This window comes from Dendronephthya gigantea, unplaced genomic scaffold (genome assembly GCF_004324835.1).
Source record: "Dendronephthya gigantea isolate DGI-Jeju-01 unplaced genomic scaffold, DenGig_1.0 000348F, whole genome shotgun sequence".
In the NCBI taxonomy this organism is placed as follows: domain Eukaryota; kingdom Metazoa; phylum Cnidaria; class Anthozoa; order Malacalcyonacea; family Nephtheidae; genus Dendronephthya; species Dendronephthya gigantea.
Genome location: NW_021163358.1, coordinates 25,094 through 53,059, shown reverse-complemented (window position 1 = coordinate 53,059; position 27,966 = coordinate 25,094). Strand labels below are relative to the sequence as shown.

General features: G+C 37.0%; 1 protein-coding gene and 1 long non-coding RNA gene across 2 annotated transcripts; both read left to right on the top strand.

The window, feature by feature from the left end:
• Positions 1-109: 109 nt before the first annotated feature.
• Positions 110-9,329, top strand: LOC114542414. The gene is made up of 12 exons (XR_003689619.1): positions 110-217; positions 492-627; positions 1,193-1,480; positions 2,473-2,631; positions 3,040-3,202; positions 3,414-3,549; positions 6,039-6,218; positions 6,526-6,651; positions 7,367-7,441; positions 7,531-7,733; positions 8,442-8,598; positions 9,250-9,329. It is a non-coding gene; the product is annotated as an uncharacterized LOC114542414 (long non-coding RNA).
• A 5,066-nt stretch (positions 9,330-14,395) lies between these two features.
• On the top strand, positions 14,396-27,613 carry LOC114542426 (sodium/calcium exchanger NCL2-like). Its single transcript, XM_028561980.1, has 18 exons — positions 14,396-14,548; positions 15,649-15,744; positions 15,938-16,007; positions 16,672-16,719; positions 18,050-18,152; positions 18,413-18,545; positions 19,243-19,310; positions 19,383-19,527; positions 20,243-20,295; positions 21,021-21,145; positions 21,839-21,954; positions 23,015-23,089; positions 23,209-23,302; positions 24,160-24,275; positions 24,830-24,923; positions 25,887-25,951; positions 26,597-26,722; positions 27,115-27,613. The coding sequence occupies exons 1-17, from the start codon at positions 14,480-14,482 to the stop codon at positions 26,684-26,686; spliced, it is 1,560 nt and encodes a 519-aa protein (XP_028417781.1). The 5' UTR covers positions 14,396-14,479; the 3' UTR covers positions 26,687-26,722; positions 27,115-27,613.
• Positions 27,614-27,966: the final 353 nt, after the last annotated feature.

The window sequence follows — 27,966 nt, the reverse complement described above, 5'->3', positions numbered from 1 at the left end:
TTAACAGCAATATTGATTAATTTCTGGATTAAAACAGAAGCGATTGGGTTAAAGTATTTTTCTTCAGCTATATTTTGGTGGTATTTTTGTGCTTTTTAAATTAAACGGATTAATTTAAACATTAAAAAACCAAGATAATTTCATGATATCTGGTGATGGAAGGCATGACAGGAATTATGCCTACACAATATGTTGAGACAGCAGAAGTTGAGATTTCGTAAGTTGAAGGATGATTTTGAGTATAACTTGAAAGTTGAAACTTATATTAAATCAAGTAGTCTATCCATATTGTTATAAGCAGAACTGATGTGAAGAAGCCACTGTAACTACCTTTTAGTGTCAGTAGAGATATATTACATGCAATGTATGCCAATGTGCAATTATGAACTTTGAGAACTTACTGAGGCTATAATTAATAATGAGTTACACTGATTATGTTAACAAAGCATTTTTTAAATTATTGGTTAAAAATCAACATTTTGATTTTTTAGAGCAACAGAAAATGATTTTGAGTTTCGTCATCCAGAAAATGTCAGTAATTTTGATGAAGCAATAAGAAAAAGAGAACAAGAATATCGATCAAAACTGGATGAAACAAGAAGTCTCTTATTGTCAAATGACCTTAAGGTAATAATTTATACTCATTACAACCATTACAAGCCTATCTGCATGCTTTCCATTTGCCAATATATACCTCAAATACAATATTACCACCATTTCATTACTGAAGCTCTCTTCTCCTTGGACCTTTTCCTCATTTCTCTCCAACAAACCTCTTGTGCACTTTAAACACTACATGTTGTGGCTTTAAACTATTTCACCACATAGACCAGTTGTTTTAAGGCCCTTTTGTGGATGACTAATACTAAAAATATTACATGTTGTGCATTGTAAACATACAATGTGTGTGTAACTGTTTTCCAGTTAAACTATCTTGCTACAAACAAGGTTTCGCTTTTTCCCTAACTTCTTGACGAATTTAGAAATTCGCTCTCTGAGCTAAATTTTACCTATGTAGTCTAGATGCTTAAACAAGTGCATTTGGTCAAACCAGACTACCTAGCCAAACATATATATTTCCCGTCATAAATTAGGCTTTTGGTTTAAAGTACATATCTAGAAAGTGCTTTGTGGGATGGTTTGTCGATCATTGTCACTTCTTTTTAATAATTGACTGTTTTTTTTACATCAGAAGTTTAACAAAAGAACTGGAGTTAATGCGATGTGATAGTCGTCGATGTAAAGAGGAACTCAACAAGACAGAGCTGAGAACTCGGGAGCTGGAGAAGATGCTTAAAGGAAAAGATTGGATGATTTCTGATTTGGAAAACACTAATAAGTTTTAGGTCACAGATCTCGAAGCACAACTGGAATATATGAGGAGAATGGGAGACAACTTACAGGAGGATTTATAAGAAAACATGCCGAATTGGATCGCTTTGCTCAGGAAAAAGAAGAAATGTTGGCCAACGCTAAACAAGTAAGTCGCTATTGTAAATGTAGACTAAGCCTTAATAACCGGACTAAAAATCTCAGGAGGCTGGTAACACAGTAAGTTTTTTCTCTGGTGATATAGTTTTCTTGAGTAATTTGCGTTGTTTCCATGAACTGGGCAAATAGAACCTAATTGTATAATACTTTCACGCAATGTATATATCATCACGTCTAGACAGGACGAGACTTTTATCATGCAGGCTAGCTGGGAAAGCCTTGGCATGTTTATGCAAAAGGAAAGGTCAGAAGTGTGTATGCATGAGTACAGTTCAACATATCTTGACACCACTGATCTTGCAGTTCTTTAACTTTCGCATGTATGCAGGTAAAAAATAACTCAAACCAGTTAACTATGATCATTGCATGTTGCATGAGAATTGCATCTAAGTTTGGTTTGTTGAAAAATAAAATCTATGAAATTCTGCAGAGTGGATTTCTATTTAGACATCCCTTTCAGACTGCCATAATTCGAATTCACTGTGTGAAATTCCTCAGGGGGGAGGGACAGGGGAGAAGACCATGTATATTGAAATGGTTCTTACCTAAATCAATCACATTATGCATTTCTGATTTCTGTCCTAATGTATGTTCATTGGCGGATCTGGCGTAAGTCGAAATGCATTATTTATTTTGATTGTGAACCTCCAAAGGTTCATTACTCGTGTCTTGTGTCTACGAGTAGCTTTTTTTGAAAATATTTTTAATTCTCAATATGTCCAAAATACAAATGTGAGCTGTTCTAATTTATTTTTACTAACCTAAGCTCTGCCACAGGGCATGTCTATTTCAAAACTTAGAATATATCCGCTTTTGAACCGAAAAACCATATTTAACCTATAATACTAGGCTGCTGGAACGCCTTATTATGACTTTCATGAATTCATCCGTTCAAGAATTGTGCTTTTGGACAAGTTGATGCTGAAATTCGACAACTTTTTAACAATTCGAGAGGAACAACTTGATTTTTTTATTACACAGGCGAAATCAATCAATCGCAGACTTAAAGAGCAAGATGGACCAACAGAACCAGGAATTTTCCAGATTAACTGTAGCAAAGGATGTTGAATGGGAAACTTTGCACCAACAGGATGCCAAGATATGATCTGAACTCGCGCAGAGAAAGAATGATCTTGAGAGGTGCGAATAAACGTTGAATATAACTTTGTTTTCTCGATTGTTTTTAAATTCCGACCTATCGTAAAACACTCCTCAATAATTGCAGGCTCACCGTATGAGGTGATTTTTCACGGGGCTTAAACATATCTGATCAGATAAACCTGGTTATTATTTGAAGCCATTCCATCTATCCGTCTAAAACATCTCCTTTGCTGAGCTGAAGTACAACTATGTGTTAATGAATATTGTACTATAAATAAGTATTGATAATTAACGATTTTTTAGGATAAAGAAAAAGTGTAAAAGATCGAAAATCATAAAAAAACATACCTGCAATCCTGTTATGTTTTGATATTACCGGTCGTGTATCGTGTTGAAGATTTGTAGTAAAGATGTAATCTCAGGTCTTGATTCAACTTTTTTCTTTAGGAGGCAGAAAGAGTTGTCTTTATCTTTGGAGAGAGAGTCGTCGTTGGAACGTTCTAGGGCTCAGCTTGAATTAGATTAGCAGCGCAGATATGAATAGGAAAAAAGAACTGGGTATGATAAACAAGAAGAACTAGTTAAGAATTTAACACAAGGCAAAGAAGAGGTGAATATATATCAATATGCGAATATGTAATATGTAAAATGTTACACCCCTTTCCATTGCCTCTACCCTACTCTTTTTTAATTTGGAATCCCGTTGAAGTTTCAGCCCTACAAGGTCCAAATGAAGCGATATAATGTTACTAAACTGATCATCAGGGACTTCAACGTCAACATTAAGGTTGATAGAACTCTTCTGTATTTTTTCACATCAGGCGTTATCGTTGGTGTAACAACAGAAACGTGAACTGCTTCACAAGGATAGTGTTATCCATATTTTGAAGACACAAAGAGATGAATCAGTTTCTATCCTCAAGCTTCATGGACTAGCCGTGCCTTCCCAAATATCAGGTGAGTTTTACACCTTTATTGTAGGTAGATCGTAAACGCTTAGCGTTCGGTTTTTATACGGCGTATATGGGGCCCTAGCTCTTCCAGCTGGGCAGATTAACACAAATAGGGGAAATGATGTAAATTGAACAAAATTTTGTACAAGGTGTGACGGGGTGTAAAATCCTCGAGAAATTTTAAAAATGATCTAAAACATTGGTGCCAAATGAGATGGTTGTCCAATACTGTTGCAAGCATACGGGTCGTTCGTTTCGTAAAATTTTTTATACTGATCGCTGGTAAAGTGGTTTAGGCATTTCTATTCGTTAGAAGTAAGCAACCATTCGCACCATTGGTATCGAATAGACTCTTAGTTTACGATCCGTAAATAGACTATGTCGATTCGTAAACGCATTTTGTCGACTAGAACATGAGGCATGGAAACTAGCGTGTGTCTAAGGCGAAAGCAGCTGTATCCCCAAACAGACTGTGTCCATTGGTAAATAGGGCAAGTTGTGTCTATAGGATAAGGCGATGAAGAAATTGTCGATCCGTACCATTGGTATCAAATGGACCGTTGGTTTACGATCCGTAAACAGATCTTGTCCATTGGTAAAAAGGAGATGTGCCAAGCTACAGACCCCTCTAAATCTTGTCGATCCGTACCATTGGTATCGAATGGACTGTTCGTTTACGATTCGTAAACAAACTGTGTCGATTCGTAAATTGGGCCAGATGTGTCTGGGATAGGCATCTGAAAAGCTTGTCGATCCGTACCATTGGTATCGAATGGACTGTTCGTTTACGATCCGTAAACAGGCTGTGTCGATTCGTAAATTGGGCCAGATGTGTCTAGGACAGGGCTCTCAAAAGCTTGTCGATCTGTACCATTGGTATCGAATGGACTGTTCGTTTACGATCCGTAAACAAACTGTGTCAATTCGTAAATAGGGCATGATGTGTCTAGGATAGGGCTCTGAAAAAGTTGTCGATCCGTACCAATGGTGTCGAATGGACTGTTCGTTTACGATCCGTAAACAGAGGGTGTCGATTCGTAAATATAGGGAAGATGTGTCTAGGATAGGCCTCTGAAAAGCTTGTCGATCCGTACCATTGGTATCAAATGGACTGTTCGTTTACGATCCGTAAACAGAGTGTGTCGATTCGTAAATAGGGCATGATGTGTCTAGGACAGGGCTCTCAAAAGCTTGTCGATCCGTACCATTGGTATCGAATGAACTGTTCGTTTACGATCCGTAAACAAACTTTGTCGATTCGTAAATAGGGCATGATGTGTCTAGGATAGGGCTCTGAAAAAGTTGTCGATCCGTACCATTGGTGTCTAATGGACTGTTCGTTTACGATCCGTAGACAAACTGTGTCGATTCGTAAATAGGGCATGATGTGTCTAGGATAGGGGTCTGAAAAAGTTGTCGATCCGTACCATTGGTATCAAATAGACCGTTGGTTTACGATCCGTAAACAGATTTTGTCCATTGGTAAAAAGGAGATGTGCCAAGCTACAGACCCCTCTAAATCTTGTCGATCCGTACCATTGGTATCGAATGGACTGTTCGTTTACGATCCGTAAACAAACTGTGTCGATTCGTAAATTGGGCCAGATGTGTCTGGGATAGGCATCTGAAAAGCTTGTCGATCCGTACCATTGGTGTCGAATGGACGGTTCGTTTACGATCCGTAAACAGACTGTGTCGATTCGTAAATAGGGCGAGATGTGTCTAGGACAGGTCTCTGAAAAGCTTGTCGATCCGTACCATTGGTATCGAATGGACTGTTCGTTTACGATCCGTAAACAGTCACGAAACGAAAATGTAGTTTACGAATGGTGAAAAAGGTTGTCGATCCGTATGCATGCGACAGTATTGCACATGTATGCCAAATGAGGCATTTTTTGAGATTGTTCTTGTATATCACAACTATGTAAATATAGTCTCTTTATGTAAATTCGTAATTCAACTAATGATTGTATGCAGTGGTAACAGGAAACTCATCGATTCCAAATTCAGTCTCCGTTATTCGCCGTAATAAAGTTGTTGAAAATAGATTGCAAGTCGAATCATGCTCCTCTCGTAGTGGCTATACTTAAAAGCCAGCTGATGTGCTTAACGAGGTAACTGTCGCAAGATGTATAAACTTTAGATGCGGACGGAAATATCAACCGAAAATATCTTAGTATTTTCGAAACTTTACTGATGATATTACTCGAAGTTTAACGCGCATGTAATTTTCACTGAAATAACGCGATTTTTCTTCATGGATAAAACACTTGACACATTCCAAAATTCTTTTGAGTTTGTGCTGATGTAATTGAGGACATACCCTGCGCTCGCGAATCTGAAACCTTCACATCGATACCTCCCCCATTGCTTCGCAAGATTTTATCATTTCGCTAGATTTTATCATTCATGCATGTTTCACAAATCTCAATTGTGACAAAAGCATGACGTTTTCGTCCGGGTTAAGTTCAGACTTATCTTTTCTTGTTACAGTCGAAGATGTTGGCACCCCAGCAGCGAATATGAATAATGAAGAACTTCAAGTTCAGAACGAAAATTTTCGTCATGTTATTCATCAAATGAGAGAGGATTTGGAGGATTTGACGAAACAGTTGACTCAACGTACCACTGGATCGATTACTAATGCAGGAGATGGCGTACCAATCAGAGAAGGTATTTGTATGATAATAAAGCAGGAATATATTTCATAACAAAACAATTTCAAAAATTTAAAGCCAGATTGTGTTCTATACATGGATGATTTTAATTTTTTCTTAAAACCTTATCTTTAATATAGCTACTCTACTGTAGCCTGGGTTTGACCCCCCGTAGCTTATTATAGGCGATCCCCGTTCTACTCTACATATATAGCTTCTGTATTTTGAAAGACATATTTTTAGAATGACTAATCGTTATAGTGATCGTAACAAAGATCAGTGTGAATAGAGTTAATCTGGTATTTCTTTACTAAACATTTCAGAATATGTGACATGTCTGGAAAAAGAAATTCGAGAAGTGAAGGCGAGAAACCGCGAACTGACCCAATCCATGGCTAATACAAATGCTAAAACTGAAAATACTGAGCCAACTTACGTTTTAGATTGAAGTAAGGATGATGTTCATGTAAGAGGTCTGGTGGCACAGCTGAACAGCACAATAGATAAGTGGTAGATAACAAAGTTCAACCATACAACAGCAGTTCAAAAAGTTTAAACATAGCAAAAAGCTTAAACATATAGCGTCATTAAATTGAAACATTACCTCATCCCCCGCATACCCAGCAGTTTTCATTGTGCTATCTAAATAGTTATAGTTGAACGTTGAATTAGTTTTCTGTGTCTAATGTCAAATTTTAACCTACAATGTCCTGAATAATTTCTGCGGGTTTTCACTCCGCGCGCGGGTACCATAAAAAATAACCCCTACATACATTGCCTCGATATGCTGATTTATTACACCGAGTTACATAACTGTTCACTATCTTTACTGCAAATATTTCCGTTAAGTCAAATATTTGACTTTCAAGTTGCGTAATTTTGTGGGTCATTAAAAAAACACTATAGCATGTTGATTAGCCCTGAGAATTTACCCAAGTGAAAATTTGAAAAAACTGCCTGTATTTTTTTTGCAAAATACAACTGGGGTATCAAGGATTAAGATTTTTTTAAGAGCTGATATTCCAATCGCATTGTACTATTGACCATGGTAACTTAAATTGTGGGAATCGCACAAAAGGCATTCTGTATTAACCGACTAGATTTTCAGATAAGGTATATAATATAATTGTCTATTTCACAATATATATTCTTGCACGTCTTTAGGTAGTTTACGCCAAGAGAAATTTGATCTTACATCTCAATTAAGAAAATGTGAAGCAACTATCCTTCATCTTCAAGGTTTACTTCATCATTCTTCAGAAGAGGCGAGTCTTCTTCTCTAAATGGCTATAGGTCAATTGCATGATCAACGGTCTTTCTCTTTTTAGGTTCGTCAGAAGCAACAAAACATTGACCAACTTCACTATCAGTTGGCAACAGAGAATCGTCGGGCCAACGAAGAAATAAATTGGCTTTGAAACAGCAAAACTCTGATCTCAAGCTGCAGGTAACCCAAGCAAGACACCAGGCTGACGAATTTTACAAAACGGGTTTGGAGAGAAATATTGATGCTGTATCATTAGGAAACCAGGTTAGTTCAATGATATTGTTAAATAACTAGATCGCAGATGCAAAATGGAAATAATAAACACATTCTTTAGGTATATAACATTAAAACAAATTAAACATGTAAATGTATCACAGTCTGAAGCTTATCGGTGAAACCGCTTTCAATTGTACTTTCCCGTGTTGTTGGTTAATTTGCATTAATTTATATGCGCTTTTAAAACCGCAAGCAGTTAAGAGAGGATTTGATTAGTTACATTCCTGCCGGATGTTAGTAACATCCTGGGAGATTCACTGAGCAACAAAGCGAGCAGGTATAATGCTGAACCTGAAATATCAGTTGTGACAGTCGTACGCCTGTATTCTAAAAGCTCCTTCAAACTTGTTCACGACTGCCGTAGAACATTCTAAATCTACTAAATTGAAACGTATAGATTGTGATGTAACCCAATTAACCACTGTCGGTTGCTACACCATATATAGATGGCATATCCCTTGCTGTCCTGATCCACCTAAAATGGCGTGATATAGCTATGACGCTAAAGTAGCTATGACGCTATATAGTCAGTGTTGTTATATTTCATTCCAACCCGTTCACAATTGGTAAATTATGATCTTTTCCATTGAATGCGGCGGGAAAACCTAAAATTTCTCATCAACACATAACAAACCCTAAATTCACTGTAAAACTATTTAGTCAGAATTTGTATTTTAAACGTTTTCCTTTTTTCAGAAATCGCTGATATGAATTAAGGGAGTAGTATCGTCAGCTGAAGGATTACACACAAAACTACGTCAAGCTGCTCAACGGATTAATGGATTAACAAAAGAACGCGAACAGTTGATTAAAATGGGAAATAAGCTGAGAGCTAAATTGTTGAAATTTAAAGGTATTTGAAGGAATGTTTTGGTATATCTACTGTATTAAGATGGCATTAATGTATATACGTGATTAGTCGAAATAAATTACTGGAAGCTAGTGAATGAATATTGAATGCATTCTTCGTATAGTCATGACGCGTAACTTCTGCTGCTCGGAAAAGATTAACTGTGCAAAGATTTCCCGCGATGATTACGTCACTACCACATGTAGACGTGACCAGGCCCCAGAACACCGCGGGAAAACGTCTGCACACTGCGCACGCCAGCCGGTAAAAAGGAATATGGCGGAAAATTTCAATAGGAACAGTTGAAACAAAACATGCGTGTTCATTGATAAGATATAAGTTAAACCTACGTGAAAATGTACTGAAAACGGGTGGACTAAACATTCGTTTAATACGTCCTAGCGTCCAAGTATGAAATGAAATTGTTTTGCAGGGTGTCTCAGAACATTTTTGATAAATTGTTAAGAACAAAAGTTTAAACCTATATTATAGAAGTTGAAAAAAACCACAATTATTGAGAACACGAAAATTTCTTGTTTCTCCGCAGCGTTCCCGCTTTGACATTATGAGAGAAACTGAAATGTGAAATCGATTACATTTAGTGTACCGCTGTCACCGTTTCGATCTTAGAATCTCATTCTTTCGTTATATTAGGAGAAAGAAAATCACCTTCAATTGAAGCAAGTCAATCATTCAAAGATCCGCAGAATGTGGCGCAAACATCCCGATCCCAATACGGGGTTTGGAACAATTGCAATATCAACTAACAAGCAAAGAACTGCGGTATGCACAGAGAACACTAGCGAGGAATAATGATCAGCATTCGCTATCTCCTCGGAAAAATAATTCCGCGTCGGCCGAAACACTTCAAAAACACTCCCAAAAGGCGGAACTCACAGAAAATGCAGGCTTACCAGAAACGTCTACTGGGCGTGACGACATCGTCTCACTATGGCAACCTTCGTTCTCATCACACGACCGCGCGTCATTACAAGTTGTCTGGAAACTACTAGACGAGGACAGTCCTGGATTCACCCCTCGCGGAAATGGCGGGGACGAAGTCGGCAAGTCTCAGCTTCGGGAAAGTTCCTCAACTACGGACAGTTTCACGGTCAAAGGTCAGCCTAGTCACGTGCATCTCAAGCCAGAGAGTTCCAAGGCTGCGCAGTCTGTCAAGGCAGCTGGTAAATGGACACCCTCCCAGGTAAAAGCGAAGATAATTAAGAAATTATAATATAAGAGACGAAGATATTCGTGAGGGATTGTAGATATTTTTATTCACCTATCATTTTGTTTTTAACCAGACCCGTCATTCATAGCAGGTGGAGGCTGTGCTGGGAATGCCGTTAGAGCTATGTTAAACCAACACAATCACAATTATAGGTTTTTTTAATAGTAAAGAGTAAAGTAAAAACACTAATTCACATTCACTATCGCAATCGCTATTTGATAGTCAAGTTGAGCCTCACTTCCAATCTGTCCGTAATTATCCAAATTTCTTACTTACTATTGATCCTCGTGCAGTATTAATTTATACCTATGACGTTTGCATGCATTATGATAATTATCCTACATCCGCACAATTTCCAACACACTTCCCCTATTTGATTCTCGAAGAAGCGAATATAAAAAATTGTGCCTCGTTCAGTGTTCACCGTCCCAATAAATGTTAACTCGATTAATATCTAATTTTACGCAACTGCTCGAAATATATGTTGAAATCTAAAGCACTAAGTTCTATACTGTCTTTCGTGTACGACCAGATCTAATGATCTTGATCTAATGACCTGTATCTTCAATTGGCTCCTGGAACTTAGCTAGACTCCTTGGCGCGGTCACGTTCTCTGGTAGGCTTTTCTCCCACGCTGTCCATCTAGCTTCTCCCACGCTGTCCTCTAGGCAGTTTGGCGTCCCAGGGGACCTTCGCGTCACAACACTCGCGGGGAGAGGAACTTTCCTTGCAGAGTAATGGGCGAAATCAACCCGAGATGATCATAAACTTTCGCGATCTTCCCGAGGACTCCTCTCTTCGTCGGACTTGCTGGGTCAGCAGGAAATTCGATTTTGTATGGCTTGAGCATGTATGGCTTAGGCGGCCAAAGGAGTGGAAATTCGGTCCCAAGTGGCTTGGACCTCACACTATTTTAGGAAGACTAGGCGTAAATTATAAGATTAGATAAGAAACAGGTCGAGAGTTCATGGTCCATCACGACAATCTAAAACCTTACTTTATGCCTACTGAGCAGGGAAAGTTTGCTTGTCCTGGTTTGTTTGTCCTGGTCAGGAATCGGGAGATTTTGATCGTAGTTTCTGTATCAACTTTTAACGTTTTCGGGACAAAAACTAATGTGAGAAGAAAGTGTGGCGCTCGATCAAAATGATTGCGTAAATAATACATATCGCAATACATAATCTTGTAACTACAATTTGCTAGAGGAACATGATGATTAAGGGATTATGATACGTAATGACGGAATGTAATATAAGAAAGAAATTGATATAAATAAATCAGACTGGGGCTGGTAGCCGTGCTGTGACCGACAGTGACTGTGCCTTATAGGATCTTAGGTGTACGCTGCTTGGAAACGAAGATGTTGTGACGGATGGTACCGTGTAAACGCAGCTTAAGAGAAGTAGAGTTATTTAATATCTGTTGCGTTATAATGGAGATTTGGAGTACAATTTCAGCTATGAAATAAGTGGCAAATGTTGAAACATTCTAATGAATCTGAATTGCCATTTTCCTCAAATTTTAATTTGTGACCTGTGAAATCAGACTTGACTTCATTAAAAATACAAAACAATCGCACCGTAACCATTTGCTTCACCAGGGCCGCATATAACTAGCTTATGGTGAAATAACGCTGTTCCTTTTCTCAATGGACTCCTTACCTATGATATTTTAGCGTCAGCACAAATGAATCAATTAGGTTAAAGCCACGAATAAGATTCAGGTTTGTGCGTTTTAGACAAAATAAAAATCATCATCATCAAAGCAAACGTATATAAACTTATGTAAAATCCTTCGAAAAAAGGTTGTGTAAAATAAAAAAATAAAATAAATTTAAACAGTGTGGTGATTCTCCTGAAGTTCTACTGGTCTAGTGGTGAACGCAATGCTCTCCCATGATTCAAACTTGGGGTTCGGGTCCAGGCATGTCCGTTTTTCATTATGTCCTTCGTGAAAAAGATGAATAAATTAAATAATCATAACCATTCAGCACATGATCTCGTAGTCTAGTAGTGAAGACAATGGTCTCCCAAGTGGTAAATCGATGGTTCGAATCTTACGATAACCGTATTTTCATTATGAACTTCGTGAAAATGATAAAGTAAATCAAATAATCGTAACCGTTCAGCACAAGATCCCGTTGTCTTGTGGTGAAGGCAATGGTCTCACAAGTGGTAAATCGATGGTTCGAATCTTACAATAACCGTTTTTTTATTATGAACTTCGTGAAAAAGATGAAGTAAATTAAATACCCAAAGCCATTCAGCAGAAGATCTTGTAGTCAAGTGTCGGAGATAATGGTCTCTCAAGTGGTAAATCGATGGTTCAGTTCCTATCATAACTACTTCTCATTATGAACTTTGTGAAAAGGATTATGTAAGTTAAATAAACATAGCCTTTTAGCACAAGAAATTGTAGTCTAATGGTCAGATGTTGGTCTCATGTGTTGAAAGTCGGAGGTTCGAATCTCGTTTGGAAATTTTCGTTATTAATATTACATGTTAAGGTTATGGCGAAAAGTTTGTGTAGGCTTCCAACAATCGCTAGTTAGCCTTGTGCTAAAGTCGTGCACTATCAAGTACAAGATCGTGGTATCAGGAACAGAATGGTACGTTTCTCATGGCGGAAAGACAGAAAAAGGGTAGGTATGTTGTTCGGGTTTATACTCGGTTAATCTTTGGAAATCGAAGTTAATCTTTAAGGAAATCAGAGGATAAGTAGGGTGAATGAGGGGTATATGAGTACAAAAAGACTTAGTAATTGGGCGGCCTCGGCTCCCGGGAGCAGGGGAGGGTATAGGTGAGCAAACAGTATGTAAAACGTTGAAGTCTTTTTGTACTCATTTAAACCTCTATACCCCTATTTATCCTCCTATCTAGAAAAGCGGGCGAGTGAACGGGAAACACAACTCGAGAAATGCATGCCGCATGCGATTTTCGCACGAAGCTTCCAACCATGTTCCCAAGACCTTTATAGGGGGGGGGTTGAGGTTGGGGGGGAAACTGGTCCTATTTTAATAATATCGCTGCTATTTCGCCGTTTAACAAGATGATGTGGTCGTGTATGGCCGCGTTGACAGAAACCGCAGAAATTGGTGTTTAAGACGTTTCAACCCGAAAATCTAATCGCTGGTTCACAATTGTGCATTTCTGTATCGCCCTATCAAAGAGAAACCTTTTGAATATCTTAAAAAAGTTCAATTTTTCTTCTGAATACGCATTCTGCAATCTTTTGACAGCTCATTATACACATCTGAATTGCGGCTAAGCCTATACCAATTTCCGCGGTGTCGCGTTGACACGTCGTAGTTTGCACAGGATTGAAGATTTAATATAACTATATAAGCGCGAATTCCAAAGGCAAAGTGTAAGACAAAGCGAATGTATCATGAGGTTTATTTACATTTTTGATCAATTGAACTTCTATACTTTTTAAAGTACGATGTGCTTCTGAATTTCGCGATCCAACATTTAAGTTCGCAAGGCATCTAAATGCGAATATGAACTGTATTGTTTATGTTCAGAAGCTCTATATTGAAGACTGGCCATTCGCCGGAGTTAACGCCAGAACAGGCGTCTTGTTTCATTTAGTTTGCTCGCAATAGCACCGTAAAGTTGGCTATTTTTTGCCAACGAGTTGGCTGGTTGGCGGCACGGGCGACCGCAAAGCTTTGTAAAACTTCGATTTACTAGCTTTACGAAGAGTTTTTGTAAAAACTAAAGAATGGCCATTCGAGAGAAAGCTTATGAGAATATCCTTAATTTTAATATAGCTCAGTGGGTTAAATCCAGTGCGGCTAAATCGCAATGACATTACAATTGCTATTCATTAGACTTGTGATTTATAAATCGCAATAACCGATAACAATTGCAATTTATAAATCGGAATGACATTTGCAATTAAAATTGCACTTGTGATTTATAAATCACAATTGGAAACGTCAATACCTGATGGGCAATGAGAACATGTGATTGCGGGCAGTGGGCAAGCCTTGTGATTTAGTAAATAGCAATAAATTTGTGAATAAAACGACAAAGTTGATCCAAAATCCCAAGAAAAACTTGTTTATTTGTGACATTGAGTTTCTTTACACACGGCGCCCCATACCACAGAATACCTAACAGAAGTAGAACTCTGTACTATTTTTCGTAAGTGTGATTCGTCATGATTCGTCCGCAAGTGCATTTTTTTGAAAAGTCACCCCCCTGCCAAAATTTAGCAATATCCCACGCGCCATATTGCTAAATTTTGGTAGGGGGGTGACTTTTCAAAAAAATGCACTTGCTAAGTGACGAATCATGACGAATCACACTTACGAAAAAAGTACAGGAGTTCTACTTCTGTTAGGTATTCTGTGCCCATACGAACCGCAGATCAGTGATACGAACCCGAAGCTGAATATCTTGTCATATTAGCAAGCAGCGGTCATCTTTAAAAGTCTAGCGCATTTGCATTCGAAGCCTCTGCGGAGGAGAGAGGCAACTTGCGAAGCAAGTTGATTTACTTGATAATTAAATATTCAACACTTAAATGGCCACTTAAATGGAAGCAACTAGTAAATGGGCGTGTCAATAACATTCATCACAGGCACAGCGAGAGCCGACAAGCCTCTAGCGAGAACAATCAAAACATAGGCAAGTTTGACAAGTGAACATGGCTAAATTTCATCTTTTAAATACTCTCAGTTCACTCGCGTTTTGTTTCTTGTTGTCCTTAAATGTGGTAAGTTAAAATGATAGCTTTGTATATATACGCGTATGAATAATGAAAGGATTCAGTTTGATTTTAGCACGCTATATCTTGCCTGACAGCGTCTGTTTACGCTTGTAAACAACAATAACGAATTGTTTGGAAATTAGAATTTCTATATTACTCGTCAAGATGGAAATACGGTTGTACTCCTTCAAGCATGTAAGGGATAAGAAATGTAAGGGCCAGGAATTCCAGCTATTCGACCTTATGTAGAAACCGCAAAAACTGCGTATTCCTACCTCATATAGAAATAGCTCTTTCTGTTTAACATAAATCAAATATATATTCAAAATTTTACCTCCTAAACGAAGCTAAAGAGTTCTTTTTTAATCCCGATTTAATCAAAGCTTCTATATGATTGCTATCCGATATTTTTTATTGTGGTTATTTCACTGGACTGGGCTTAAAAGTCTCCCTAGCTACATAGTTATGTCTGCGGACTCTATCAATCAATTATACCATCGGCTAGAAACCGGTGTTACACTATATGCAACTTTCCTTGCAACTTGCAATGCAATTCTATTCCATCTAAGGTTGTGAAATACCAACATTTAATAAAAAGTGCAAACAACAAATTCTCATCACTATATTACTGGCTGTTTTGGCACTCATTATATATGAGTGGATATAGTGGTGGACTACAGTTAGCCAGAAAAAATTACACAGTTATGATAATATAGTTATAATCCTCTGCATGTAATCAATGGCAATTTCATTGGCTAAGAGGAGTGCAATTTTAGCATTAATTGCACCATTTTGAGTTGCAATTGCCCTCTTATTTATAGGCAATAGATAACACTCTAGGATATTTTCTTCTGCAATATGAGTATTTTGCTGAAAGCAAAAGTGCACAAGTTGAATTTCCTGATTATTTTGCTATTGTAAACTAAACTTTTTTCCTAGTTTGCCTTTGTGAACTAAAGTGCCCTAGCTTTTCCAAGATTCTCCCCCCCCCCCCACCTCTAGCCTTAAATTCAACACCTTGATCTGAACATATTGTATCTGAGCATCCAGATACAGATATAATTTTTTTTTATATTATAACTAAAAAATTTTTCTATCAATTTTAGGCTGCAGAAGGTTTGGATAATTCTAATGAAAATGCAACCAATCATACTGATAAGTGCTATGAGGATAGACTAACAAAGTTTCCATGTTCAAGCACAGTAAGTTGATTAACACAAAAGACTAAATTATTTTTAGCTAGGTTTTGGTGGGTACAAAAACGTTTAGTTCTGTAATTTTGTACTGAGACCTTGCTCTTGATTAAATAAAGAATAACTATATGAGATCCTGAAATTTACCAACTTTTTAAATTAAGCTAGCCTTTGCTCATTGGTTATTTTAATATTTTGCTAGATTATTGGAAATCTCCTGCTTATTGTTTTCTATGGTGCACTGTTGATGGTTGCTGCAAAATTGATTTCAGGTACTGTATACGTACATATTTAGTATACTTATGTATAATTTTGTACATAATTGTTCTTTGAAAAGTAGTTCTTCAATTGGGAGAAACAGAATTCAACAAATTTTCCATTCTAATCCATATTGTTTTGAAGTCCTTTGCTTGATTTTGATGAACAGTTGTATTTATGAATAGTATGATCTGTTATTCAATGTGGGATTAGGTTTTTTCATTCTTTTAAAAACAGGTTATTGTAGTACTTGTAATTTATGTCAAAATCGCTTTACATACAGTCTCTCCTTAAAAACTAAGAATACAATCTATGTATTGAGAAGGGAGCACAAAAGCATGTGTGTGACAATATATTATTCAACCTATAAACATGGCAATTTTATCTAACATTACCAGAAGGAACTTATATTATGAGCAAATATCAAAAGACCTTGTAATGGCGACTGTCTTTAATTTTAGGCTGAATTTATTCTTCAAATGGTGTGTTGATACTAAAAAATGCTTTTCATGTTGTTATAATTTTTTAAACCCATCTGAGAAAATTGAAAACTGAATACCCCCAAAAAGCAAAACGTCATCCTGAGAAAGGCTAATTATCCTAGTATAAAAGACATACATATTATCTGACAGTTGTTATATTAATACTACTACATTAAAGCTGTTTTTTATTTGGTAGATGGTGCTGAGTTGTTATTAGATCTCGGATTACCTGCAGGAATCATTGGTAAAACAATATTTTATTATGGATGCATCTGCATTGGATTAATATTATTGTCTATTGACTATTCTGATAAAGTATATAGCTATACAGGGTCTCTCAAAAAAAACGCAACTACTTATATGCAAGAATATTAATATTGTTCAGGTTTGCACCATAGTTCGGCTAAAATGACTTTTAGCATTTTAAATGAAGGATTAAGAGCCATTTTCAATGGACGACTTGCGCCTTAAACGAATTTCTTACCTCGGCTTTAAAAAGGACATTTTCTGAAAGAGCATACTAAAATTAGTAAAAATGCCAAGTTTGGCTGGAAATTGTTGTAAATTACGGAAAATATAGCCACGCGAAGTTGTCGATTTTTGTATACTTTTGTATTACGACCGGAAGTGTGTAACTAAATTAGTTACACATTTCCGCACGTAATACAAAAGTATACAAAATTTGCCAACTTCGCATGGCTGTATTTTCCATATTTTACAAGATTTCGCAGCCAAACTTTGCATTTGCACTAATTTAAGTACGCTCTTTTTAGCTGTGGTGATTTATTTTCTTCTTATTACTTCGATCAAAAGTTAGTCTAAAGCGCAAGTGGTCCATTCCCAGAGGTGCTTATCCATCGCGCTTTAGAGCTGTATTAATGTTCTTGCATATTTAAGTGGTTGCGTTTTTTTTGAGACACCCTGTATAGCTACTTATTGAATGTTTTTGATATATTATAATTTGCCTCGGACTATATAACGCAAAACTAATGAAGCAGTATGGCACGAAAAATTGCCTTGTAAACGTTACTAGCTACGTTATGAATAGAATGAATTCGCCAATAATAGGCATATGTAATCGGATAGGCATAAAAAATAAGTTACCGCAGCCAGTGGGGGGGGGGGAGTACACACCTCCTCCCAATTATAAGTGGTCTAGCTATGGCCCTGGCCTAAATAATTATTTTAAAACAGTTAAAGAATCTTGATATTCTCAAAGAGCGCGAGTAATTTATAACTAACAATATGTGTTTCGGACTCGTCCATATTTTTTCGTCAGATCGTACACTAAACCATGCTTAATTTACAAATATGTTCCAATATAACCAGAAAGCAGCGTGCATGGCAGTGTCTTCAAACAACTTCGCTTCGAATATAGTATATGTTTCAAATGTACGACGTTTCGACCTATGGCTATAGGGGCCCAGCTTCCTCAGGAGAGTTGTTTTTCTCCTGACGGCCTCTAGGTCGGAACGTCTGGAACGTTTCTGTCTACTTCAGGCATTTGTTATATATCACATTTGAAGCTATATTATGTTAGGCCTGCCTTTACTAAGGAACATTTTTTATGTTAGGCGGTATTGTTCTGCCTTTGCTTGGAGCTGTACCTGATTCTGCTATCATTATCGTTTCTGGCTTGAAACCAAATGCGCAGGAACAGATATCGGTTGGTATGGGGTAAGGAAAATAGTACAGTGTCAGTGTACTTGGTATCCTAATATTCCACATGCTATTTACGTACCTATATTTCAAACATGATAAAGTATAATCTAACAGTATAGCCATGTAGCGTAAGTCCCGCCACGGACAAGGAAATTTGTCCAAAGAATGATGACTAGGCTTCATTTTGTGGAAGTGCATAATTTCTTATACAGACTTTAGATATTGTATAGATAATTTTCGTTGTAAAATATTAACCTATACCTACCTTAATTTAGGACCCTTGCTGGCAGCACGATCATGTTGTTGACAATTGCCTGGGGTGGAAGTCTGTTTCTCGGAAGATGCGACCTTAATAGCAATGGTGAAGCAATTGAAGAGACTGGAAAGGGAATTAAATGCAGGAAACAGGTATAATGTTAATGTTAGCCCTATTTATATATATGGCATGTTGGTCTCGTCGAATGCAATTCATCGATAAATGGTATTGAGCAACCTAGGGTCTATCCTGGGTACGAGATTGGATATTGAGATGATAGTGAAGCTCAATGACGTTTATCATCTCTTCAGTCCATTGTTTTGAATTCCAGAATATGCCTATAAAGAATATGCGTGCAGTCGTTTAGCTTCGATCGAGTAATAAAACGCACTATTAGGGCAATTTAAAACGAGGACGTGAACGTCAAAAACGACGTGAAAAAGGCAAATAAATGGCGTGATGCGCCCAAATATGCAAGACATCCCACGCCATTTACTCGCCATTTTCACGTCGTCTTTGACGTTCGCATCTTCATGCTAAATCTCCCTATTATTAACTGTTAACGTAACGTGTCGTATGGCAGAAAACAGTCCTCATGCACCCACAGCTGATGCAGCACAAAAAAACCAAGAAGTTGAATGAGCCGCTGAACGCCAATAAGATGGTCACAAATATGTCACATGCGATCACGATTTATTTCGATTGGCCAAAATTAAGATTGACTGCGTTGGAGAACAAATCTCATGATTAAAAAAAAACAGACCGAATTTAAGACTCTGCTTTAGTTTCAGTAAAAAATATGCTTCATTTGCATGTGCGATTAATAGTTCTTTCTATTTTTTATTTCAGGGCGTAACTCTCCTTCCTTCAGTGCAGAAATCTTCAATTATTATGCTTATTACCTCACTTCTTTATCTGTAAGTTTGAATTATTGTTCATTGTGTCCTGTGCATTTGTTCTGACTTGTATTGTTACGTACGTTATTGCAGTATTGTTCAAAGTGCTGACTGGCACTGGGGTCCAAAGAAAAGTCCTGATTCTGGTGACGATAGTCAACCAAAGTATGTAAAAAATTCTGCGTTGGCGACCCTCATTTTGTGCGCCGTATCTTTTGTTGCCTACCTTCTCTTCTTGGTAAGTTAAAACACGTCGATGAATATTGTTTTATTGTCGGTCTGTTATTTGAAGGGGTATACGAGAACAAGAGAGGGGTGTAAACTACTCCAGGCAGTCATTATCCATGACAGGTGCAGGGTGGGAGCAAATTAATATTGACAAATATTTTTTATAATATAACATTTATAGTACGCGCGTGCTGATTGGTCGAGAAGCGTGTTTCTATAACTGTATAGAAACACGGGAATTTTCCCGCCGAACTTGACAAGCGAAGCGATGTAATGAGAATTTGTAATTGAATCGAATTATAATATTTGTACAAAATCTTTTTATTGAGTTATATTATAAAAGAAATAGAAAACATTTTTTCCTGTGTTTCTATACAGTTATAGAAACACTTGTGGGAGTTTGGGAGAACTCGAAATAACGTGGAAAAACTCGCCCTACTGTATACGGGCTCGTTTTCCCACTGATTATTTCTCGTTCTCCCAAACTCCCACGCGTGTTTCTATAACTGTATAGAAACACGGAAAATGTTTTCTATTTCTTAAATCGGTTAAATAAAAAAGAGAAATATTTCTATTCACCGAATAAGGAAAGTTCATTCAAAAAAATTTTAAACCGGTCCCATGAGCCCACATTTATTCATAATTCTCGTGTGAAGGTTGTTTCGATGGAAAAGCGATGCTATAAATAATTTCTTGAACATTATTTCTTGAATAATTTCATTTAGGTGTACGACAGCAAGACAGCTCAATTGAGGGCATCGAAACACAGACAGGAGGAGTGAGTATAGTACAGCATGCTTCATAATCTTTTAGGACGGTGGCGAATATAATTGGCTGATTGTTCTTATCACCGAGGTTTATCGTGAAATGATGATGAACTACTGTACATCCAGTTTTGTATTTTATCTTTTCCTTTTTGTCTACGCGCTTCCGTAAATGTGTAAAGAGTATCGCCAACTTTAGCAGAAAGCGCGGGAAAGTAAATCTCCTCCTGGACCGTTTCAAATAATTTTTCCCTTTCACCAAGTGCACATGTTTGAACTCGGTGACTGCAGTACGTTGACTATAATAACGGGGCTATATAAGGTGATGTTTATTGCATTACAAAGGGAGGGAAGGTTTTATCCATTCTTCCCCTTTTCTTCTCGAATAATGTGACGTATAATTTGTAATGCAGATACCGGTAGCCCGTGTCATTCACGTATTTGAGTGATATGTTGCGCGCATGCGGGGATTGATGAGACGCATGGTATCATTTTCCTGATCATTCCCGTCTTTTGACAAGCCGGTTGAGTTGCTTGACCAATTCATCCGAGTTTGTGCTTTCCATTAAAAAACCTTATTGTCAGGATATCTGTACTTATTACCCTCTCTGTCGAAGGTTTTTACAAAATTAGAAACCTGATCTTGGTAGCTACTGCTCATCAAGAAGTTCCATCCTTCACCAGAATGGCGCAACACTCGCATCATTTTCGAACTAACATTAACTTCTATTGTTTGCAGAATTCGTCGTCGCGTAATTCATCGTTTCTATGGCATTGCTAATCGCAACATCTTCGGTGGTCCTCGTGACTCAACGGATGCCGGTGGGGAGCCGTCAGATCCCGAAGCTCAGAGACAAGCTTCAGGTGAGTGATTTTTGTAGCTGGGAGCAAAAACTTGAGGTTGTACCGTGCAACGAGCCTATATTGGTTTGTAGACTTTCACTACAAAAGTCGCATTAAGTTCACACATTATTTAAGTTATCCTCCTCAGTAAAGTTTATTCCTATTTGTTTTATATTAGTTTTTGCAAAAAAATAAAAATCGATTTTAATCATATTAAAATATGTGCATGCATGACTACAACTCAAAACATTCCGCGTATACAAGCTGTGTAAAATTGCTTTTGAAAGTTCCAGGGCATTTTTTAAGAAATCTCGCCTACTGGGGTAAAATGAGTATCGATCGGGTCCTTGTGCACGCTAGACAGAAAAAACACAACAGTAACAAAACCTATTAAACACATACACTCACACACTGTATATTGTAACTTTGATTGTCATAACTATGCTTATGGCATGATAATTAGCCTGCAAGCCGAGTCAATATAGTTGTATTACAGCAAACACATGGCTGCACATTTCATGAAAAAGATTTTTAAATTATTTGCTGTGACAGAAGGGCCCATGCTATAAGAAAACTAGGCTCACTACTGGGGCAAGCACAGGGCCTACAGGGGTAAATGCCTTGAAAAATTCTCCATTTGGCAATGTTTTTGTCCTGAATTGTCAGATGGGTGTTCTCGAACGTTTCTTCTTCTATTTATTCCTTTTACTGCAGTGGGACTACAGAAGAAATATTTCAAAACGTGGCAGATTGGTAAGGACATTAAAACAAGAGAACCAACTGATAAAGATCCCATCATCGATAAAGAAGCTGAAGACGAGTTGGAAGAGGTAGCGACACAAAATATTTATTAGTAGAAAAATAACTTAACCTGCATGGGAAAAAAAAATGGCCCATACGTTAGCGATGTTACAGGTCGTACGGGGGCCGGTTGTACGAAGGCTGGATAGCGTTATCCACCGGATAGTGATTTTTTTCAATTGCTCTAAAATTGCCCATTGTTTAGGTATAACTTTGATTAAACCTTCGTTTTCTTAAATTGGGGATCTTCTTTAATAATTATTAGCTCCAAAGCTGCAATTCTATTGCTTTTTCTATTGAAAATAATCACTATTCGGTGGATAGCGCTATCCAGCCTTCGCACAACCGGCCCCTGAAAAGTATTGTGTTAAAGGACATTGGCCATAAAAATTAACTTTGTCTTATTAAAAAGAACTCCGAAAGCTATATATTAAGTTTTATCATCAATTTTTCATATCTAGCTTAGTTGAATAGATCTAATTAAATGACGTCGCAACCATGCAGGGAAAAAATTATAAACGCGCGCAAATCGTTTGAATACAAATGAAAGCTCTTGTATAGCAAGCGTATGAGTAAATTAAAAACATTACCGATGAATTAGTATTTAACATGATCTACAAGGCACGAGAAACGCTAATAATAAAATCAAAATTTTACCCTGGTTGTGACGTCATGCATAACCTATGATGTATATCCATGCATATATCTAAGAAGGCGGAATGTACCATTATTATTGCTAGAAATGAGCGGCATATTCTATCAACGAAGAACGATATAGCAAATCTGTAAAAAGATTTTGCAATATACTGAATGTCTCTTTAAAATAAGACGAAGTTAATTTTTATTGCCAATGTCCTTCAAGCCTTTCTTATCGAATCAGGAGACAGTTTTGAGTATTTTACCCCTATAATCTTACGTACAGTAAGTTGTTTGTGGCACGAATGGTCATGCATGATTTGACTGTGGTTAAGTTCAGTGTATTTATTAAGTGGAAATAATGAGGTCATGCAGATTATTGCAAGTTTTATTAAAGATTACGAAGACCCTCTACCTCGATCTTAGTGATTTGATTCCTTTCATTTAATATAGGCCGCGGATAAAGAGGAGAACAAAACGTTTGTCGCAATTAAATGTTTCCTCATGTTGGCTGTTGGTGTTGCCATGGTAAGCGCATTTTTTGTAATTTGTTTTTGTATTTTATTTTCTTCAAAACAATTTTTTTATACCAGTTACTTTCACTATAAATAAAATCAAAATATTTTGTACGTTAACTTTTTTGCTAGGTGACGATTTTTTCTGATCCAATGTGCGATGTTCTAAGTGGTATTACGGATTCAGCCAATGCAGACAATGGTGGCAGCTACATCAACATAAGTCGTATGTGTATATTTAAAAGCGTTTTGAGAATTAATACGATTAATTTTGCGCAATTATCGTTTATTCTGTTTGAGAGCCGTTACTAAGACCCCGTTTACACTAGAACGAAAGTTTCCGGATTTGTTAAAGTTATCCGGATTCATTGTTACACACATGTATCGGATTCGTCAGGTGTTTACACTACACTTTAGTTGTCTCTGTATGCGGATTTGTCCGTTTACACTCACATTACTTGTTCTTGGAGAATTGTTTGGTCCGCCATATTGAATTTCTTCGGATTCGTCGTACAAAGCGTTTACACAAGAAAATTTTCCGGATTCAAATGTTTCTGGATACGAAGTTTCCACAAACTTTTACGGATTCAAAGTTTCCGGATACGGCTTATATAAAACCGAGTACATTTTCTATCGGATTCGTTGCTGCGTGTGTAAACAGCAACATTAATCCGGTACTAAAACATTTCGCTTTCGTGATGAATTCCGAAACTGTGAATTCGTTCTAGTGTAAACGGTGTCTAAGAAAACAATCATGCGAAGGCCCTTTTAAATAGTTAATAAACAGTGATGCCAATATAGCGATCCACATTCATCCCATGACTCAACCTCCGAATCGTTCACATTCTTTTTAATCCAGCCTTCAAGGATCTACTCTAGGATTATTTCAGGCTAGATTTGAACTAGGATGCATATTCCTATATAACCACCGTCTCTAAAAACGTATTTTAAAAAGTGATCCGATAGATCTTCGTTATATAGATTTAAGGGAATTTAGGCACTGAGCGTCCGTGAGAGGACACACATGTCACCAAAGTGGCACAAAATGATTGGTTAATAGAAAATTTTAAACTATTTTTCAAGCGTTCTACGTGTCGTTTGTCGTCACACCGATATGTTCCAACGCGTCCGAGCTGGTCTCTTCCCTTCTCTTTGCTGCCAAGAAGAAGAAAGAGAATGTGTCCATGACTTTCTCTCAGGTGAGAGATTTTATTGTTGGCAAACATTTCTCCACGTAAAGATTGGCGTATTGCCTGCACGAAGCTTGACTGTATATATTTATTGCGTTCATGCACTAGCGGATTCTTCATAAAACATTAGCATCGGGAAAAACCGGATAGACTCGATAAGATGTAACTCATTTCGTCGTTTGCAATGATCTCCCTAGGGTTTTCGCCAAGCCAATACTGATACAAAATATAATTACCAACCATTATCTAAGGTGGTGTGAAAGAAAAATTCTTACCTATATTTCCTATTAATTTGAAGTTTTTGCACGCTTTTTTCATTCTTCTTTCCTGCGGTGCCTTTCGCCCTTACTTCGCGGGGAAAGAATTTATATATACAGTAAGACTGAAGGCGCGTAACATGCCCCTTTCGCGGTGGTATTCGAGATAAGTTGACTAATTTGATTTGATTTAAATTTTCATACTTCACGCTTCTTAAAACTTTATAAAATTAACCTATTTGGCTGATTGTCGGAGCTCTTATCAGGAAGGTTGCAAAGCATCAATAATATTCTCTTTATTTATAGTTGTATGGGGCAGCAACAATGAACAACACTCTGTGTTTAGGCATCTTCTGTGCGTTGGTCTATATCAAAGACCTTGAGTGGTATTACTCCGCAGGTAAGTTTGACAGGTTTAATATTTTTTTAGCCCGTTTTAGCCACTTTTAAACAGCTCCGCGGTCTTTGAAATGGAACAGATACAGTAATCCATGATGTACATTTCGTCGGAATACTACTATAAAAGTAAAAGTATCAAATGACGTAAACTGTTATCGCATGCAAGGAAGAAAATAACCTTTTTTATGTTTGTCCTTCAAAAGAATGTCAATATACTGAACGTCTTTCGTCTGACGTAAATCATTTGCTCATTTGAATTGCCATTACATGCATGCACAGTTAATAAAAGTATAATACAACTCATTAACTATGTTATTGTCCTAGGGCCGGTTGTTCGAAAGGCGTTTATAGCTAAACAGTGGATAAGCCAAAGTTTAAAAATGCTCTCATAGATCTTGTAAATGACTGAACCCGCATCTTATGCATTAAATATGTACTTCCATTGACAATTAAACAATTTACATCGAAATGTTTCAGCTCAGTTGTTCAATGACAATAAATAGATGATTTTATTTTCCATTTTGAACTTATCCACCGTTTATCTAAACGCCTTTTGAACAACCTGCCCCAGGTTTATGCAAAAAATGGTTCCTTTCTCGTCACGTGTCTATTGTATTTTAGCCAAACGTACCAATTGCATTCGTCTTGCTAAGCTCCTCAACCTTGACTTGAAAAATATGTTAATTAAAAGATTGCTATTGGTTTATCTGTGCAAAATACCATAGACATGTGATGAGAAAGGTACATTTTTTTGCATGAATAAACCTAGTTATCGAGTTGTATTGTAGTTTTATGTGGTCTCCAAACCATGTATATTCTATTAACTGTGATGCATGCATATCATGATCATCAAGCATTTTCGCTTCTCTGTCGATTTAGAGCTATTAATATTATCACTATTGTTTGTAAGATGTATTTCTGGTGCACCAGATCTTTGATCTCTTCCACTATTTTTTCATCACAGAGGTCACGGTGATTTTGCTTGTGCAATGGTTCGTGTTTATCATGGGTTTCCCGTTGACTTATAAGGTACTTATTGTAACTTCGAATCGGTCGTTTATCCATTGTATATATTTCTAGCCTGCTCGGGCTTCTTGCCACCATCGCGTTTTTCGTTCGTAACTCTAAATCAATACATGACATTATAACTTAGTTTTCCGTACATTTTGCATGCCTTTGTTGGTCTAAATTTTAAACAATGAAAATTTGAGGAATTTGAAATCTTTGATTTCCAGAATTGAGAGTTCTTGACTTTCGCTGGCTTTGCACTAAGATTTATTATGACGTACTTGAAACAAACAGCAGTCTAAAGAGATGTGTAATATTGGTGAACAACAGCGCACATCTTGAAATTTGCGTCACGTTGTCATGCAATAGTACAGTACTTTTTATCACAATTCACAAATATAACCGGTTGATAGCTACATATTACGCTTGCTTTACGCGGTTGAGCTAAATTTTGTTTAATTATTATACTAATGTTGACGTCCTGCCATTTTTTGCTGAAGAAAAGAATTGAACGTGCTATTTGGCAATCGTATACCAGTCCAAATCAAAATATATTTAATTCGATTACTTCTGCTGATCCTTCTGAATGTTGACGCGTATAGTTTACCTGTCATTTTATATCGCATAATTACGATTTAATTCAGTTGTTTTGTTTTCTCTCTTTAGTTATGGAAAGTCATTCCCGTCGGTTTCTGCTACATATTTTCTATCATTCTTATCGCAATCTTGGAAAGTAGTGCAGTTGGATGGAAATAGACAATTTCTGTTAGGACGTTTTATACATTTGATAAGGTAATTCTTCTATACGAAAACATTTTAGGTCAGTTATATAATGAAGTGCGCGTTAACGAATATATTTTAATCTTATCGCGTCGATCGGAATAGACTTGAACTGACGTGCGTGAAAAAGATGACGCTTTTCTTTTTGCACTAAAAATAGAATTCCTTGAACAATGCATCCTTCTATAATGATCACTATCAATCGGTCATTCCCCCCGGAAGGTAACTTTACCCTAAAGAGACATATATACCCGTTGGATAACGAGTGAAGCCTACTATTTATTTCGAAGGATTTTTTTCAGTAATTTTTTACGAAATTTTCACAAGAAAATATTTAAATAGGCATATGAGGACAACGCAAAACTGGGGACAGTCTAAGAACTGAAACTTCACTGTTCTTTTAGGTCCAAGTTTCTATGAATTTAATGGTTTTGAAATGTGACGCACGAAGATTTGTCCAACGTAAGAATTAAATTGATAAAGCACATGCAATGGGAATATAATGGAAATAATATGTTATAGCCTGGTTCCATTTTGTCGTAATTCTCGTAGGTCATTTTTACTAATGAAAAATAGTACGGATGCATGTAAATTTGTGTTTTTTCTCTGTTTTTTCACTGAACACACGTACAAAAATTCTATCACGTCACCCATTTGACGTGTTCACGATTATTACGATTAAATGGAAACCAGGCTTGTAGTCATACATTTATAGCATTTTTCTGCACAATACGAGTGAAGGGAGCTGAGGCTTGGTTGGATCATATCAACTTGCGTGTAGGCGAGAGGCACTGTTTGCTGTGAAATATACACTTATTATACACTTAAATTTTTAAACACAAGTTTAAAAACTTAGATTAGAACATTGTAGTCATTTTAAATTTTCAATTGTTCCATAATTTATTTTGTAATTTTGTTGTGGGATTTTGAGTTTGCGTTTCTTTTCTTTGTCCGGAATATTCACCAAAATATTACACCTAGAATCCTGCTTGCCACGTCCCAGTACAACGTGTTTTTCGGCAGAAAATGTCATTAATGCGAAAATGCGCAACTATATTCACATCAAAAGGTTCCAACTCAAGTGGCTCTTCTATTACTCTCGTTATTCTTTGATCCTAGTACGAGGTCGATGTTGCACAGAAATAAGAAAATGGCATACGAAATTGCAAAAATTAGCAAAGCAAATGACAACCTCGCAAGCCAGGATTTTCTACCCACGCCAAATGATACCCCTTTGTGATCTGTGAAGGTGCATT

What these genes read in the sequence shown, in the direction of transcription:
- LOC114542426 (XM_028561980.1), top strand. Translation starts at nt 14,480, where the DNA reads ATGGCTAAATTTCATCTTTTAAATACTCTCAGTTCACTCGCGTTTTGT. An exon ending in ATTACCTCACTTCTTTATCT is followed by an intron (nt 19,311 to 19,382) that starts GTAAGTTTGAAT and finishes ACGTTATTGCAG; the next exon opens with TATTGTTCAAAGTGCTGACT. An exon ending in CAGCTACATCAACATAAGTC is followed by an intron (nt 23,303 to 24,159) that starts GTATGTGTATAT and finishes CTATTTTTCAAG; the next exon opens with CGTTCTACGTGTCGTTTGTC.